This window comes from Tiliqua scincoides, chromosome 3 (genome assembly GCF_035046505.1).
Source record: "Tiliqua scincoides isolate rTilSci1 chromosome 3, rTilSci1.hap2, whole genome shotgun sequence".
NCBI classification, from domain to species: Eukaryota; Metazoa; Chordata; class Lepidosauria; order Squamata; family Scincidae; genus Tiliqua; species Tiliqua scincoides.
The window spans coordinates 34,054,443-34,068,561 of NC_089823.1; the positions used below are offsets into that span (position 1 = coordinate 34,054,443).

At 42.3% G+C, this 14,119-nt stretch overlaps 1 protein-coding gene across 1 annotated transcript in view; it reads right to left on the reverse strand.

Annotated features, from left to right (window-relative positions):
• GRAMD1C (GRAM domain containing 1C) overlaps positions 1 to 3,263 on the reverse strand; it is a 72,891-nt gene extending 69,628 nt beyond the window's left edge. Inside the window, exons 1-2 of the mRNA XM_066621259.1 lie at positions 3,237 to 3,263; positions 2,690 to 2,818 (exon numbers count right to left, since the gene is read on the reverse strand). Coding sequence (XP_066477356.1) covers positions 2,690 to 2,818; positions 3,237 to 3,263 — 156 coding nt within the window. The remainder of the gene's footprint in view (positions 1 to 2,689; positions 2,819 to 3,236) is intronic.
• Positions 3,264 to 14,119: the final 10,856 nt, after the last annotated feature.

Genomic DNA, 14,119 nt, shown 5'->3' on the forward strand with positions numbered 1-14,119 from the left:
CATTCATTTATAGCCTACACAGGACTCCTGTGAATTCCAAACTCAATTCTGTTGATGTATGGTGCCAGTTTTAAGCTATTGTATTTCCAAAACAAAACAATTTTTTTAAAGGTCATGTCTTAATAAGCCAAGAATCCAGGTGCCTCCAGAAGAGCACTTATTCTGAAATTGCCACTCTTTGTATGTTCAATGTTTACGGAGGCATTCACATGATGATGTTTCCACATTTCACCATGTTTAGCAGATTTTATTGTTTTTCCTGTTCAGCAGGGTTGGGGTGCTGAAGAGCCTCTGATCAGCCCCTGAATGGTTTCTCATTCCTATTATCAATTTTTTTGGTCAGAATTTGGGGGGAGGGGGGAGATGCTTTGGTTATACTTATTTTCTCCTATTTAAATATATTTTTGAAAATAGCGTTGATGCCCACAAGCATGATTTTAAGTATCATTCAACCATGAAAACAAGTCTAGAGTTTGTTTGTTTACAGGCATACTGCAAATGAATGCACTTACTGGAGCAATAGCTTCCTGCCATGATCCCACCTCCTCCTCATACATTCACTGTATGAGCTCTCCAATGCATAAAAAGCAATCTTGATTTATTGGGTTTTGTCAGGACTAATAGAACCAAAAATGGGAGGGGTCTTTATGGGGTTTTTTCCTACCATCTGTAGTTCAAGTATCAAACACTGAGCTGCTGATCACTAAATACGAAGATCCAGCATGATGAGTAGAAAAACTGGAGTTTTTCAGTTAATTATCATTACTTTTCAGCCTTAATTCATTTTTACCCAACCCACAGGTGTACAAATTTGGTCCCTGTTGCATATATGCAACATGGGCAGAAATGGCTTAATTAACCTACTTCACACTGTTGTTGTAGGGATAAAATTAAATAATCCCTTGACTGGTACATTGAACTCTATGGAGGAAGAGTGGGACAAACTGGTGAAAAATAAATTAAATTCAACTGTATGCCAGCTATCAAGTACTGTTAAGCATCAACTCCTGCAATCAAGTCTCACCAGGCAACCAAATACTGACACTGAATATCAATACAGAATGCTAATATTTGCAGAGCAAAGCATAGCAAACAAATATTTGGAGGCCAAATCCATTTCTGTTCTAAAATAAAACACATTTGCAGTCCAATACTAGCAAAGGTTACTCAGAAGATAGTCCCACCAAGTCCAACGGGGCTCACACCTAAGTAAGTCATTGGACTGCTAAGTAACTCTGCAGTTACTGCTATTTTAAGAAAATTTTAGATTTTAGTTCTATTTACTTCATTTTCAGCATCATTGCAGTGCAATTCTAAACATGCTGAAAGTAGTAAGGCCTTTTGATTTCAGTTATATTTACTCGCACATAAGTGTGTGCAGGACTGTATCCGATGGGCCACTTCGGACACTTCTGGAGGAAGAGTCCATCACCGGTTACAAGTCACGATAGGCATGTGCAAGCGCCTGATTTTAGAAGCAGACTACCTTGGAATGCGAGAGGCGGGGAGGGCACCAGGATTTTGTGTCTTGCTGTCTTTTGTGCTCCCTGAAGCATTTACTGGGCCACTGGAAGGAAGCTAGACTAGATGGGCCTTTGGCCTGATACAGCGGGGCTCTTCTTATGACAACCAAACTGGAGCTTATTGAACAAAATTTCTAATCTCCCAAGCCTTCCAAAATACTTCCACTTTCTTTTTTAAAATCTTCTTGGCTTGCCTGCCAGGGGAATGCTGGTTTGTTAGACCATGACTTCCTAGCTCATCTTCATCTAAACCTGAAGATATTTAACTCTGTGTGTGTGTGTCCACAAAAAGCTTTGGTAGTTGTTAAAGTAACACAGGACGGTTTGTTGTCCTGGTATGAAATAAGCATTCCATTTTTACAAAACAAGCCCTGAAATGCTGCAGAATCTCTAAGTCCTGCCAACAATTCAGTATGAAATAAGTCTCAGAGGTTACTTCACTGTTACTCTAGGACAGGGGTGTCCACACTTTTTGGCAGGAATGGTTGGCAACCTTCAGTCTTGAAAGACTATGGTATAAGCCTACAATACCCTGCATTTCCAAGCAGTCTCCCATCCAAGTACTAACCAGGCCTGACCCTGCTTAGCTTCCGAGATCAGATGAGATTGGGCATGTGCAGGGTAACAGGGCCACATCATCTCTCTGACACTTTGTCGGGGGGGGGGGGAGAATTAATTTACATTTCAAATTTGAATAAATTCACATACATGAATATATTAGAGATGGCACTTATAAGAATGAATAAAGGTCATTCTTTAATCATGTATGTGAATAAAGCAGCCTTTCCTTTGCTGCTGTTGCTGTATTACAGACATGAAACAGCAAGCAGTGGATGGAGCCCACTGGATGTAGTGGATGGACAGGTCACACGAGAGATCAAACTGTTGTCCTCATGCTGAGAGCAGCATGGGGTCTAGCAAGTCCCTAGAGGGCCAGAGGCTCATTGGAGACCAGGGGCTCCCTGCGGGCCAAATTGGGAGTCCCAGAGGGCCACAAGTGCCCCCCGGGCCAGGGTTTGGGCACCCCTGCTCTAGGTGATACACACACTAAGTGATAATTACACATTCTCTAAGTCACAAGTGAGAGCTGGTTTAATCAAACACTTGATTAAGTGTCCTTGAATGAAAATCAGATGTGTAGAACTGAGAAAAATTAATGAAGTTACCCAAAAGCTCCAGTCAGTACTCCAGTGATATGGAGAGGAGGTTTGCATTTTCTCTGTGCATACACTGAGACTCTCCTCCGAGTCCACCAGTAACTGGTTGATGAGGCCATGATCTACTTCATGAAGTGCCTGTGAACAAGGAGTAAAGCATGTAGTTCAAGAATGCAACCAAGTGTCACTGGAGTAAAAAGTTTATCAGTATTTTTCCTAAGTTCTAGTGAAACCTTGAAGCTAATGAACCTTGAGAAACAAAGAAACATTTCCCATTTGATTTTATTTTAGTTAGGTTATAGCATTTAAGAGCCTTTTTCCATGATGAGTTTACTGCATAACTGCACATTTTGCTTTTCAGAGGTTGTGCAGGCTTACATCTTCCATTAAGGTTCTATTTCTGCTGCAAATGTTGTATTTGACCAGTACTTACAGAAATATTACAACATGAGTTTCCCCAATTTCCAGAACTGTGCCCACAGATTGGGCCTGTTTGTGATCAAGGTCTGATCTACACACGTTCAGCAGAGTGAGGTGTTAAAATGGTTTGTATTACTTTAGATTGCTGTTGATAAACCGCCATTCTCCCTCACAAAAAAGCCTGGCTTTTCATTCGATATAAACCACCATCCACACTGATTGTGTAATATAAAATACAGCCAACCTCCTGTCCTTAAGCAACATCCACCACTTTTGTGAGCTTTAGGAGTTTAGGAAAGCAGTAGGTTAAATCAGTGTTTCTCAAACTACAGGTCAGGAGGACCCACTAGATAGTTTGCAAACCAATTTCTGTTGGGTGATGTAGCACCTGGTTCAGCCTCCATTGAAAATACAGAGCTGAGAATACAGGGTACAGAGCTGCTGGGGAGGGTGGGCTCCCAGTGGGAGAAAGGCATGGTGCTTTGCCCTGAGCAGGTGGGAAGATGCGACACTGGAAAGGCGGGAAGACTGAGTGATTGGAGAAGGATCCAAGTCTGTGTTCTGCTATGACTTTCAAGCTGGAACATTTGAATTCTGAGCTATGCAAAATAACAACACAAGCACTCTGGTAATGGGACCTTTGGCTGATTGCAGCTCAAGTTTGAAGCCTAAATTGACTAAATTGTGAGTTCCAGCCATGACATCACTTCCAGTTGGTCCCAACTGACTCATACTAAGAAGTAGGTCCTGGTCCTAAAAAGTTTGAAAACCACTGGGTTAAACCATCAGTATGCATCATCTCACCTGCATTGAAGAAATACTGCTAGTTGCATATTCAGTATGTATTTCTCTAAAGAGGATACATTAATGGCAAACTACCACTACATACAGACAACACATAGTTTAGTGATCACTTAAAGGCTAAGTGTAGCTGAAGCATTTTGTTTTTAGATCATGCATCAAGGAACTTATTCAACACTTTTCCCCACAGTTGGGGGTGGGGGAACAAAAACATTTCCCTCCCTATTTAGCCTATGATGGTCAAAACTGTGGCCAAGACATGCACCATTTTCATCCTTTGAAAAATAAGGGTATACACTGTATAGCCATTGTGGTGGTTGGTATGCAATATCTATAGAAAGTTGTTCTAACATAACTGTCCGCCCGTATGCAAAGTTACATGGTGATGCCTGTAACTACCCAAGTTTAATTTTTGTAAACACATTAAATACAGCTAAGAGTTTCCATAGCAAAGCTTGATATCTTTCTTAGCCCCTTCCTGGGAAAAACTGCAAGGAAAGAACTCTGGGGACTACATTGCTAGGGAATCTAATAAAGCACATCTGTATCTCAATAAACTTCCTTCTTTTTTCCTTTCCTTAAATGTAGTCATTGTATATGCTATGCCAGCTATCTGTTCTACAGGCTCAAGATGTTCTGGACAACTCTCTGTTTAAAATAAAGGACATCCAACAATGAAGACAGCCATTTTTTCCCCTTGGCAAAGCTCCCACACCTATAATAGCTATGCAAGAGGCAAGTGAAGGTCTTCCCATCCCTGCATCTTATTGACAGAACAAGCTGCATTTATGTAATTTTTGCTCTGACACCCTCCTTCTAAAGGTACAGAACCCCTTTTCAGGTCTGAAAAGAGGGGGAGCAGGGGGCAGAATCCTCAGGGCCCAGGTTTCCAATTACAAAACAAACTACATACAGTACAAAATAAATTTAGGAAGGGGGGGGGAACCCAATCAGGCATCTTGCCCTGGTGCCCAAAGCCAGCTCTCAGCAACTCAGCCTCTGCTAGGAAGAAAAGGGGGGAGATAAGTAATCAACCCCATTTCCGCCCAGCCCACAGGTGTACACATTTGATCCCTGTTTCGCATATGCAACGTTGGCCAGAAACGGCTTAATAGTAGACTGAGCAATAAGAAAAGCAGCTTTGATCCACAGACCAAGGTGATAACGAAAAGCAGACAAACAGCACTCACCCCCTGCTTCGCCCCCGCCCCCCGACTTTTTCCATCAGAGCTAGAAAGTTTGCAAGGAAATGAAAAGGCGGCAGCAGGCGATGGATAACATGAACACACTCTTGGAAGCAGCCATAACAGCTTGCTTGCAGACCCTCTCAAACGTCTTCTTAATTAACCCATTTCTGCCCAGCCCACAGATGTACACGTTTGGGCACTGTTGCGTATATGCAACCTGGGGCAGAAATCGCTTTAAAAAGACAGATGGCTGGGTTTTTTCAACACACACACACACAAAAGGAAGAAGCGCACGGAGGGGGAGAAAGAAAAGAACCACCAAAGCAGCTTTAGAAGGAAAAGATCCTCCCTGTCTCTTCTTACCATCAAGAGAAGAAGGAGGCCAGCTGCAAACGGATCGTCTGCAACACCAGCACCATCAGGCTGCAAGACAGTTCTCTTCCCCGCAATTTAAAGGGCCAGCTGCGTTTCCAACAAAGCCGGAGAGAAAAGAGGAGCCGGGCTCGTCGTGAGCGCTCCTGGAAGTTCGCTGCCTTGCTTTGCAGGGAAGCTCCAGCCGTGTCGTGGTGCGGGAGCCACCCGCTGCCTGGAGAGCCCAGCAGACAGCCCCTGGGAAAAGGGGATGTTGGCTGGGGAGGAGGAGCAGGAGGACGCGGGAAGGTAGAAGTCGCTTGGGCTGAAGCTGGGGAGTAAAACTGGAGGACCAAGAGAAGATCCAGGCTTTGGAGAGTCTTTCTTTCTTTCTTTCCTTCCTCCTCCTGAATAAATGGGATCACTTTAACCTTTTCTGCCCAACGTTGCATGTACCCAACAGGGATCAAATGTGTACACCTGTAGGCTGGGCAGGAATGGGTTAAAAAATTGCACATCATCTCCAAAGTGCTGCTTTCCAACAGAAGTGACTCGAGGGTCAGACTCCAGCAGCAGACTCCGCACTACCCCATAAGAAGAATCCGGGTGGTTCCATCCTGCGCTATCCTGTGTTCCCCCCCTCCCCATCGTTTTGGGTGACAGGTTAAGAGGTCACAATCCCATGCGCACTGACTAGAATTTGAATGCCATTGAGCCCACTGAACTTCTTTCTAGGGCTACAATCCTAGGGCCACTTACCTGGGAGGAAGCCCCACTGACTACAAGGGAACTGAGTATGTAATCTTATTCACACTTTCCTGGGAGTAAGCTTCATTGAACGCAATGGAACTTACTTCTGAGTAGATATGCCTAGGCTTGGGCTGCATGCCATTATGAGTAGCTTTCCTATTCTCCGAGATTCTTTTAAATGGGTAAACACCACTGCTGTTTTTAGAAAAACTGTTTTATGTTTAACCCTTTCGGATAATTTTAACAGAAAAGTAGTGTACAAATACTTTAAATAGGTAACAAACTGTCCCCTACTAACACAGCAATCCTATAGTGCAGTGTTTCTCAAACTGTGGGTCAGGACCCACTAGGTGGATCAAGAGCCAATTTCAGGTGGGTCCCCATTCAATATTTTATTTTTAATATATTAGATGCCACCATGGTATGTGACTGCATTAGGGGAAATGTGACACATCTGTACTTTTAACAGACTACTATGCATTGCTTTTAATGATAGTTAATAGGACTTACTCCTAGATAAGTACATGTAGGATTGTTAAAAATTTTCCTGCTTGATGATTTCCTGCATGACTTCCAGTCATGACATCACTTCTGGTGGGTCCTGACAAATTCTCATTCTAAAAACTGGGTCCTAGTGCTAAAAGTTTGAGAACCATTGCTAGTGTATATGCTTTCTCAGAAGGAAGATCCACAGAGTTCAAAGGGACCTACTCTCGGATAAGTCTGCCTGGAATCACAGGCTAAATTCACTGGGTTGTACAAACAGTTAAGATTGGATAGGATTGCAGCCTTAAAGGGAAGCTTTCTACTTTAAGTAGTGAAACATGACTTCTGAATTTTATGGAGAGAGATTCTGTACTAAATTAGGATTGCCTCACATATTAAGTGTGAATTGTTACTTCCATAAGAAAGTGTTTTGTGCTTCTGTAATAGATCTTTAATTTAGGCACTTGGTGAAAGTGTGTTCTTTGTTTTGCTCCAGGCCTTAAGTCAGGACAATGAGTTGGTTTTTTGCTATTATTCTAATTAATATTTATATATTGTATTACTTTCCAACAAAAAAGTTCACAAAGCAGTGATTTACCCAATGTGTGTAGTAGTTCCTTCCCCCACTTTTGCATTTTTTTAAAACTACATTAATATTTGTATTTTAAAATGTCTGTTATGTCATTTGGTTCCAATACTGTAGGTTTGAAATGTTAATGATGAGGCAGGAAAAATATAGTAGATAAAAATAACCTATGCATATTACCATGTCAAAAAAGAAGTCTTTTCCTCTTAGGTAGTTTCAAAATATTTCTGAGTTGGAAATAATCTATAGAAAGGCAATTTCAAAATGCTGTAAATTAGTGGTTCTCAAACTTTTTAGAGGCCCTAGATCAGCCATTTTCAATCCTTTTCACCTCATGGCACTGACAAAGTGCTAAAATTGTCAAGGAACACCATCTGTATTTTGACAATTGACAAGGCATACCACATCACCAGTAGGAGATTCACATCCATCAATGGCCTTATTAATAAATGACCCTCCTCCAAACTCCTGTGGTATACCTACAGACCATTCATGGCACACCAGTCTGCTGTGGCACAGGGGTTGAAATAGCTACCCTAGAGCCTGCTGCCTGATATACTAATGCTAAGGGGTGTGGCTATAATGGTAATTGAGCAGCAGTACTTCCCTCCCCCACAGCAGCTTGTCTAATCCTTGATGCACATAGCCTAATCTACCCTGTCAGTTTTGTGACCCACCAAAAATTGAGTCACAACCCAATGGTAGGTGCCAGGCTCGCTGTTTGGGAACCGCTGCTCTAGAAACATTCAGATTAAATATATGGAAGAAGTTATTGTGCTGTGAACAGTCTTGAGCCCATACCGCCCTCCAATAGGAGGGGAAAGTCAGGATACAGTTTAAAAATAAATAAATACATATTTAATTTTAGGATATAGTAGTAGCCTATTGAGTGCCATTAAAAGGTGTTTCTATGGTACAATACTTGGAGAGCCATACATTTCAAAACAGAGCCACCTACAGGAAAACATAAGATATGACTTACTTCAGGGGGAAAATCTTTAAAAAAAGAAAGAAAAATACAATACAATACTGAAATATTGTATGGGTTTCAAGACCATTTCATAGTGCCAAGGTTAATTAAACTTCTGTCAGAAGTATTTTGAAGTATATCTGATATCTTTTATTTAAGCATATTTAACAGAAATATCATAAAGCTGGGACCTACAAGATCTGTTGCGTTCACCGCCCTGCCAACACAGGTTGTCCACAGCTACAACATCCCTGATAGATGGCGATCCAGCCTCTGCTTAAGCCATTTCTGTTCAACATTGCATATATGCAACAGGGACCAAATGTGGGCAGACCTGTGGGCAGGGCAGAAATGGGACCTCCAGCACTGGAGAGTCTACCACCTACTAAGGCACACTGTTCCATTATTGAATCCTTCCTTCAAAAAAACCCCAGAGTAGCATTTTTGCTTCACAACAGCCCTATGGGATCAACAGAACCATGAAGGAACAACTTTTGATACACACACTGGATATGTGGTGAAGGGCAAATGCAAAGAGGGCCTGAGAACAGAACTCAAGTCTCCCTTGTCCAGGGGTGGTACGAAGACTGCATCAGACCTACTAGCCTCTTGTAAAAGGCAAACTTTTCTCTGACTTAAGGCAAACCCCCTCCTTTTTTGACTACAGAAAAACTACACAATGATTGCATCTTGCACTGTCATTCTATTGGTATTTGCAAGACAATGGCATGATTATTGAACCATCCTGTCCTGGAGACAAACCTGGCCCTTGAACTACAAATGCCTTTAACCTCTGGCTGTTTCTCATCAACCCTATTTCCAGTTGAATGAGAACCAGTGATAATGGGGTAAATTTTAAAGTGCAGGAGTTGATCATGACACCCATTAAAAATGTAACAAAATTTAAAAAACAAACTTTAAATTTCTTAATGAGAGTGGTTTTTTCCCTCTTGCCTCTTATTTCTGCTTTGAAAATCATTATACTTAATTTGCAGATCTAGCTCAATTCGTCCTCAAATGTTGGAGTGGAGTGAGTTGGAATAGTTTTAAAACAAATGTATAAAAACTGAAAAATGGAATTTTTAAAAATCTAGTTTAAAGGTTATATAAGCCCATGTACATATTCCATACTCTAAATAAAATAAAAGTCTGTGTGTTCACTCAGAAGTTAGTCTCACTTTGTTCAATAGGGCTTACAGCCAAATATATATGCATACTATTATGAGCTACATACTCTTTCCCCTGGGGGCTGGGGACAAGAATAGGCCCTCAGTTTGGCTGTACTTGTCACAGGAGGCAACTAAACAGCCACCTGGTAGATGGGACTCCTTAGGCTAGGAAGGCAGCTCATCTGAGAGAAGGAAAACTCTGGTCCCAAACCTCCACTGCCTTGTGGCTACATCCAGTTATGGAAAAGGCTTCAGGAGACAACCTCGAGGCAAAATCTGGAACCAGAGTCCCTGAGGCAGTTCGCGGCTGTATACAGTCATGCTCTGACAACTCCTGCGACGCCGCTGGAACCAACCGTATTGGCTTCTGCCTTTCCATTGGACCATTTCAGCTACGTGGAGAGAGAGGATTTCCTGCATGGGTGACAGTCTATCCTCCATATCTACATTACCCAAGCTTTGCGCACTGGAGAGGACACTCTGTTCCAGAACCACCACTCAGAGCATGATACCATAGTCTTCCAAGACTGAAGGATGCCAACACTATCTCTCAGAAAGCTCTTGGGAAAGATAATGGCCTAGCTATTCACATATATCCTTAGGCGAATTTCTCAGTTTACCTTCTGCAGAACCTGATTCTTATTCTCATATCAGAATCTTGCAAAATGTTTAAAAGGCAGTACTTGAATGCTTCTACTGATATAACTACTTTGTAGGCAAGTTCCAGAGTTGTGTTTCCCCTCCTCTACTTCCCTGATCAGAGCCCTATGTTAATTGAGTTTCAGGCTCCATAGGCAATAAGGGGGTGTTCACATTTCTCTCTAGGACTGGTTACACACTAAAAAAAGACACCTGTGAACTAGAAATGGTCCATCAAGGATTTCTTAGGAATACTATAATAAATATGTCTGAGATGAGCTCATTCCAGAAAAGATCCCATATTAGTCTATGTCCAAAAACTGTATAAAGAGCATGGCTACAGACTCCGTGTTCTCAGTTCACAATGCACAATCCACAAGGTTGTATATTTGGAATTGTACCCACCATGCTACATGATGCACTTACCATCCATCTTCACCACCTGCATTCTCTGTGCTATTGGGCAGAGTGTGAGGGGGGAAAAAGGAGGTGAAAATGGATCATGTGAGCCCACAGGCTGTTCATAATGCCAAGCCATGGTTTGGCATTACGCTTGTATGTAAGCCATTATGCTTTCCATTCTTAATGGCACAATCCTAACGTGCTGGAACAGGCAGGCCAACTGGTCTGTACTGAATCCAGTGCAAGGAAACTGCAGGCACAACTTGGAATAAAGGGATTTTATTTCCCTTACCCTGTATTGCGTTTCAGCCAGCCCACTGAGGCTACTCAGGTCTGTACCTACTATTTCATGGGTGCAAATCCAAGCAGCCCGTGTAATGCTGATCAGGCCGGGGCTGGTAGTTTGGATCTGGCCTACGCTGTGGCAGCTGGTCCCATCCCTCTCCTGGGTTGCCCTTCCCTGCCCAAAAACACCTCTTCCCCAATATGCCCTCCCGTCACTCTCTCCAGCCCCCTGTGCCAACCTACCCAGGCCGGCACCAACTTACCCTCTCCTGCGAATGTGCTTTACGACTGCAACACTCAGGAGCCAGCACAAGGGACTTGTTGTTAGGATTGCTCTGCCAGTGTCCTGGGGGTCTGTCAGGGTTCATCAGGTGGTGTAGCCTTGAGACTGAGCATTTTTCAGTAACCATTCAATTTATCAGATACAGTATCTTAGATGCTTGCATTTTATTCTCTTGGCTGTGTTTTAACTATGATGATCTCTCTCAAATCATTTGAAGAAAGAAGGAACCAACACATAATGGAAATTGAAGCCTCAAAGGAACAATGGAGTATACCAGGGATGGCATAAAGAAACTAAATGAAGATTGGCATAATGATGGGAGGGCATTGTGTGTAAAGTTCTTATTAAAGCTTCCCTGTCACCTTTCTGTCATGCAAATGGATATCAGATTTGAAACTGTCTCTTTATCTGTTATTGGCTCTGAAGAGCCTCTGGACACCTGTCTGGTGTCATGATAACTGCCTGAGATGAGCAGTCCAGATGGGGGCAGTGCACCACTCTTAGCCCAATCAGACTACTGAGAACCCAGCAGTTCCATCTAGTGGAGCTAGATGCAAGCTCACCCGCTTTCATTACCCCAACTATCTGTTTCCACAACAAAGTCACTAACTGCCTCATTTTATACATGTGGAATCTCCTTCACATAGACCCTACTTCCCTTCCTTTCCCCCATCCCAGTAGATGGCCTAATGTGAGCAAAGGCTCACCAGTGTATCATAGCTTGGCAGCAAAGCCTATTTCTCAGGGAAACAGCTCAGCTTTTCAACATGTGACGATAAGGGTGACTGAGCAAAGTTTGCTACTAATGATGACCTATTCTTAAACACTGAAGAAGTGCTCCAGTTGTAAGGTGTGGCTTCCATGTTGATTGGAGCACCCCCCACCCCATTTTTTAGAAATTAAGAACTCCTCTCCATCCCCAAATCCTAAAACTATTCCTCACCATAGTGTAATGCCAGACCAAAAATGGGTGCAGAACTACATGCAACATTACTAACAACATGGCAAGCGCCCAAGGCTCATTTTCTTTTGTAAATAGCACATGTAAATAGCACAAACCAGAGGCTGCAGGGAGAGGGGAAGTCTTAAAGAACTTTGCAATGGCTATGGTGCATTAGAAAGGACTTCAACCAAACCAGAGGCTTTAATCCTCTCCTCACCAAAATAAGCTCAATTTATATCATACAGTACATAACTGTAACCAAGATCATTTTGCCTGAACATATGTCTTCCTGAAACATAAACAATTAAAATATTTTCAGAGCCATCATCAAATCAGATTTGTCCAGATATATGAAATATGAAAGCTGACAAGATTTCAGATAGTCCAGCCCAAATTAGATGCTGTCTTAGCTGCCATCAGGCCCATCACAGACACTCAACTACCTGTATAAAAGGCAATTCAGTGCAGACTCAAGCTGTTCTGCCTTTCTCATCTTGATGCAAGACAAAAAGTAACTCATGGAGCTTTGCCCCAGTCCCTGAGCATACACAACAGCAGGTAAACAAATTTTGGGATAGTGTGTCCTTCTAAAGCAGGGGTGCCCAAACCCTGGCCCTGGGGCCACTTGTAGCCCTCAAGGACTCCCAACCCAGCCCTCAGGAAGCCCCCAGTCTCCAATGAGCCTCTGGCCCTCCAAAGACTTGCCCACGCTGACCTGATGCAACTGCACTCAGCATGACAGCCAACTGTTCAACCTCTCGCATGAGCTGTGGGACGAGGGCTGCCTCCACTACTTGCTGTTTCACATCTGTGATGCAGCAGCGGCAGCAAAGGAAAGGCCTTTTTATAGGCCTTGAGCTAATGCAGGACTTTCATTCATTCATATAAGTTCCATCTCTAATATATTCATTTATGTAAATTTATTCAAATTTGAAATGTAAATTAATTCTTCCCCCCCCCCCCGGCCCCTGACACAATGTCAGAGAGATGATGTGGCCCTCCTGTCAAAAAGATTGGACAGCTCTGTTCTAAAGTAAGTGTGTGTCCTTCAGCACTGCTGGTAGGATCAGGATAAAGTAGGGCATTTGCAGTTACAAAATGGGAAACTAGTTGAATGAGCTCTTCATGTAAAATAGTATTGGGCTTTGTCCCAGGGTCTATAGTGTGAATGAGCGGGGCTGCCAGCTCAAGCCAGGCTGGATGGAAAGGAAGTTACTTTCTCAAACCTGGAAGACTCATTCCCTAAGTCTGAATGATATATGGAGGCTACGGCAACAGTGATGAACAGAAAAGAAGCACATGACATATTCTCAGAGGTATTGGGCTGACATTGAAAATAGCTTCCAGGGATGACACAGATTGTGTGCTGGCACTTTTGTTTTTGCAATTGTTCCCCACCAATATTTGAGTTTACATGTTTTCAAAACCCCAATGACAAAGCCAAGATTAAAATTAAAAATTAAATTTTATTTCATTTCAAAATTTAAAAATGAAATTTTAAAATTAATTAAAAATGAAGAATTACAAATCAGGAGCTGAAAAACATTTCTTCAAGGGGGGGTTCATTTAAAGCATTTGTACACCACTTTTTAAAGTGAAAGTTACAAAATACCAAAACAACATAATTCAATAACCACAATGGCACATACAGATACAGATTTTACAGGAGTTGATTGTTCACAATTTGCACTAAAGTTAATGGGAACCAGAGGCAATCTGTTGGTGGCTGCTACTTTCATGAAGGTTTCAAGAGACAAAGAATAATACAAAGATCGTATGAATATCTTTAATAAACTGCAAGAAGATTCTAAATAGCCGACCCCACCACCACACAGGACAAACACTAAAAAAGAAGAACTGCAAGCAGACTCTAAGGCGGTAATCCTATATTTACTTTCCTGGGAGTAAGCTGCACTAAATACAATAGGACTTTTCTGAGAAGAGATGCATAGGATTGTACTGTAAATAGTTACACACACACACACACACACACACACACACACACACCCTTTTGACCATCCTTTCTACAGCTTCCCTTCAACAGATTAAATGTGGAAATAACTGTATCAAGTCCAAAAGCGTCAGCCTTTAGCTTGCAGACAGGGTGCTGTGAAGTCAAAGCTGTGGTAAACTTAGTAAGTGTGACATTTACTGGGCAGAATGTGAG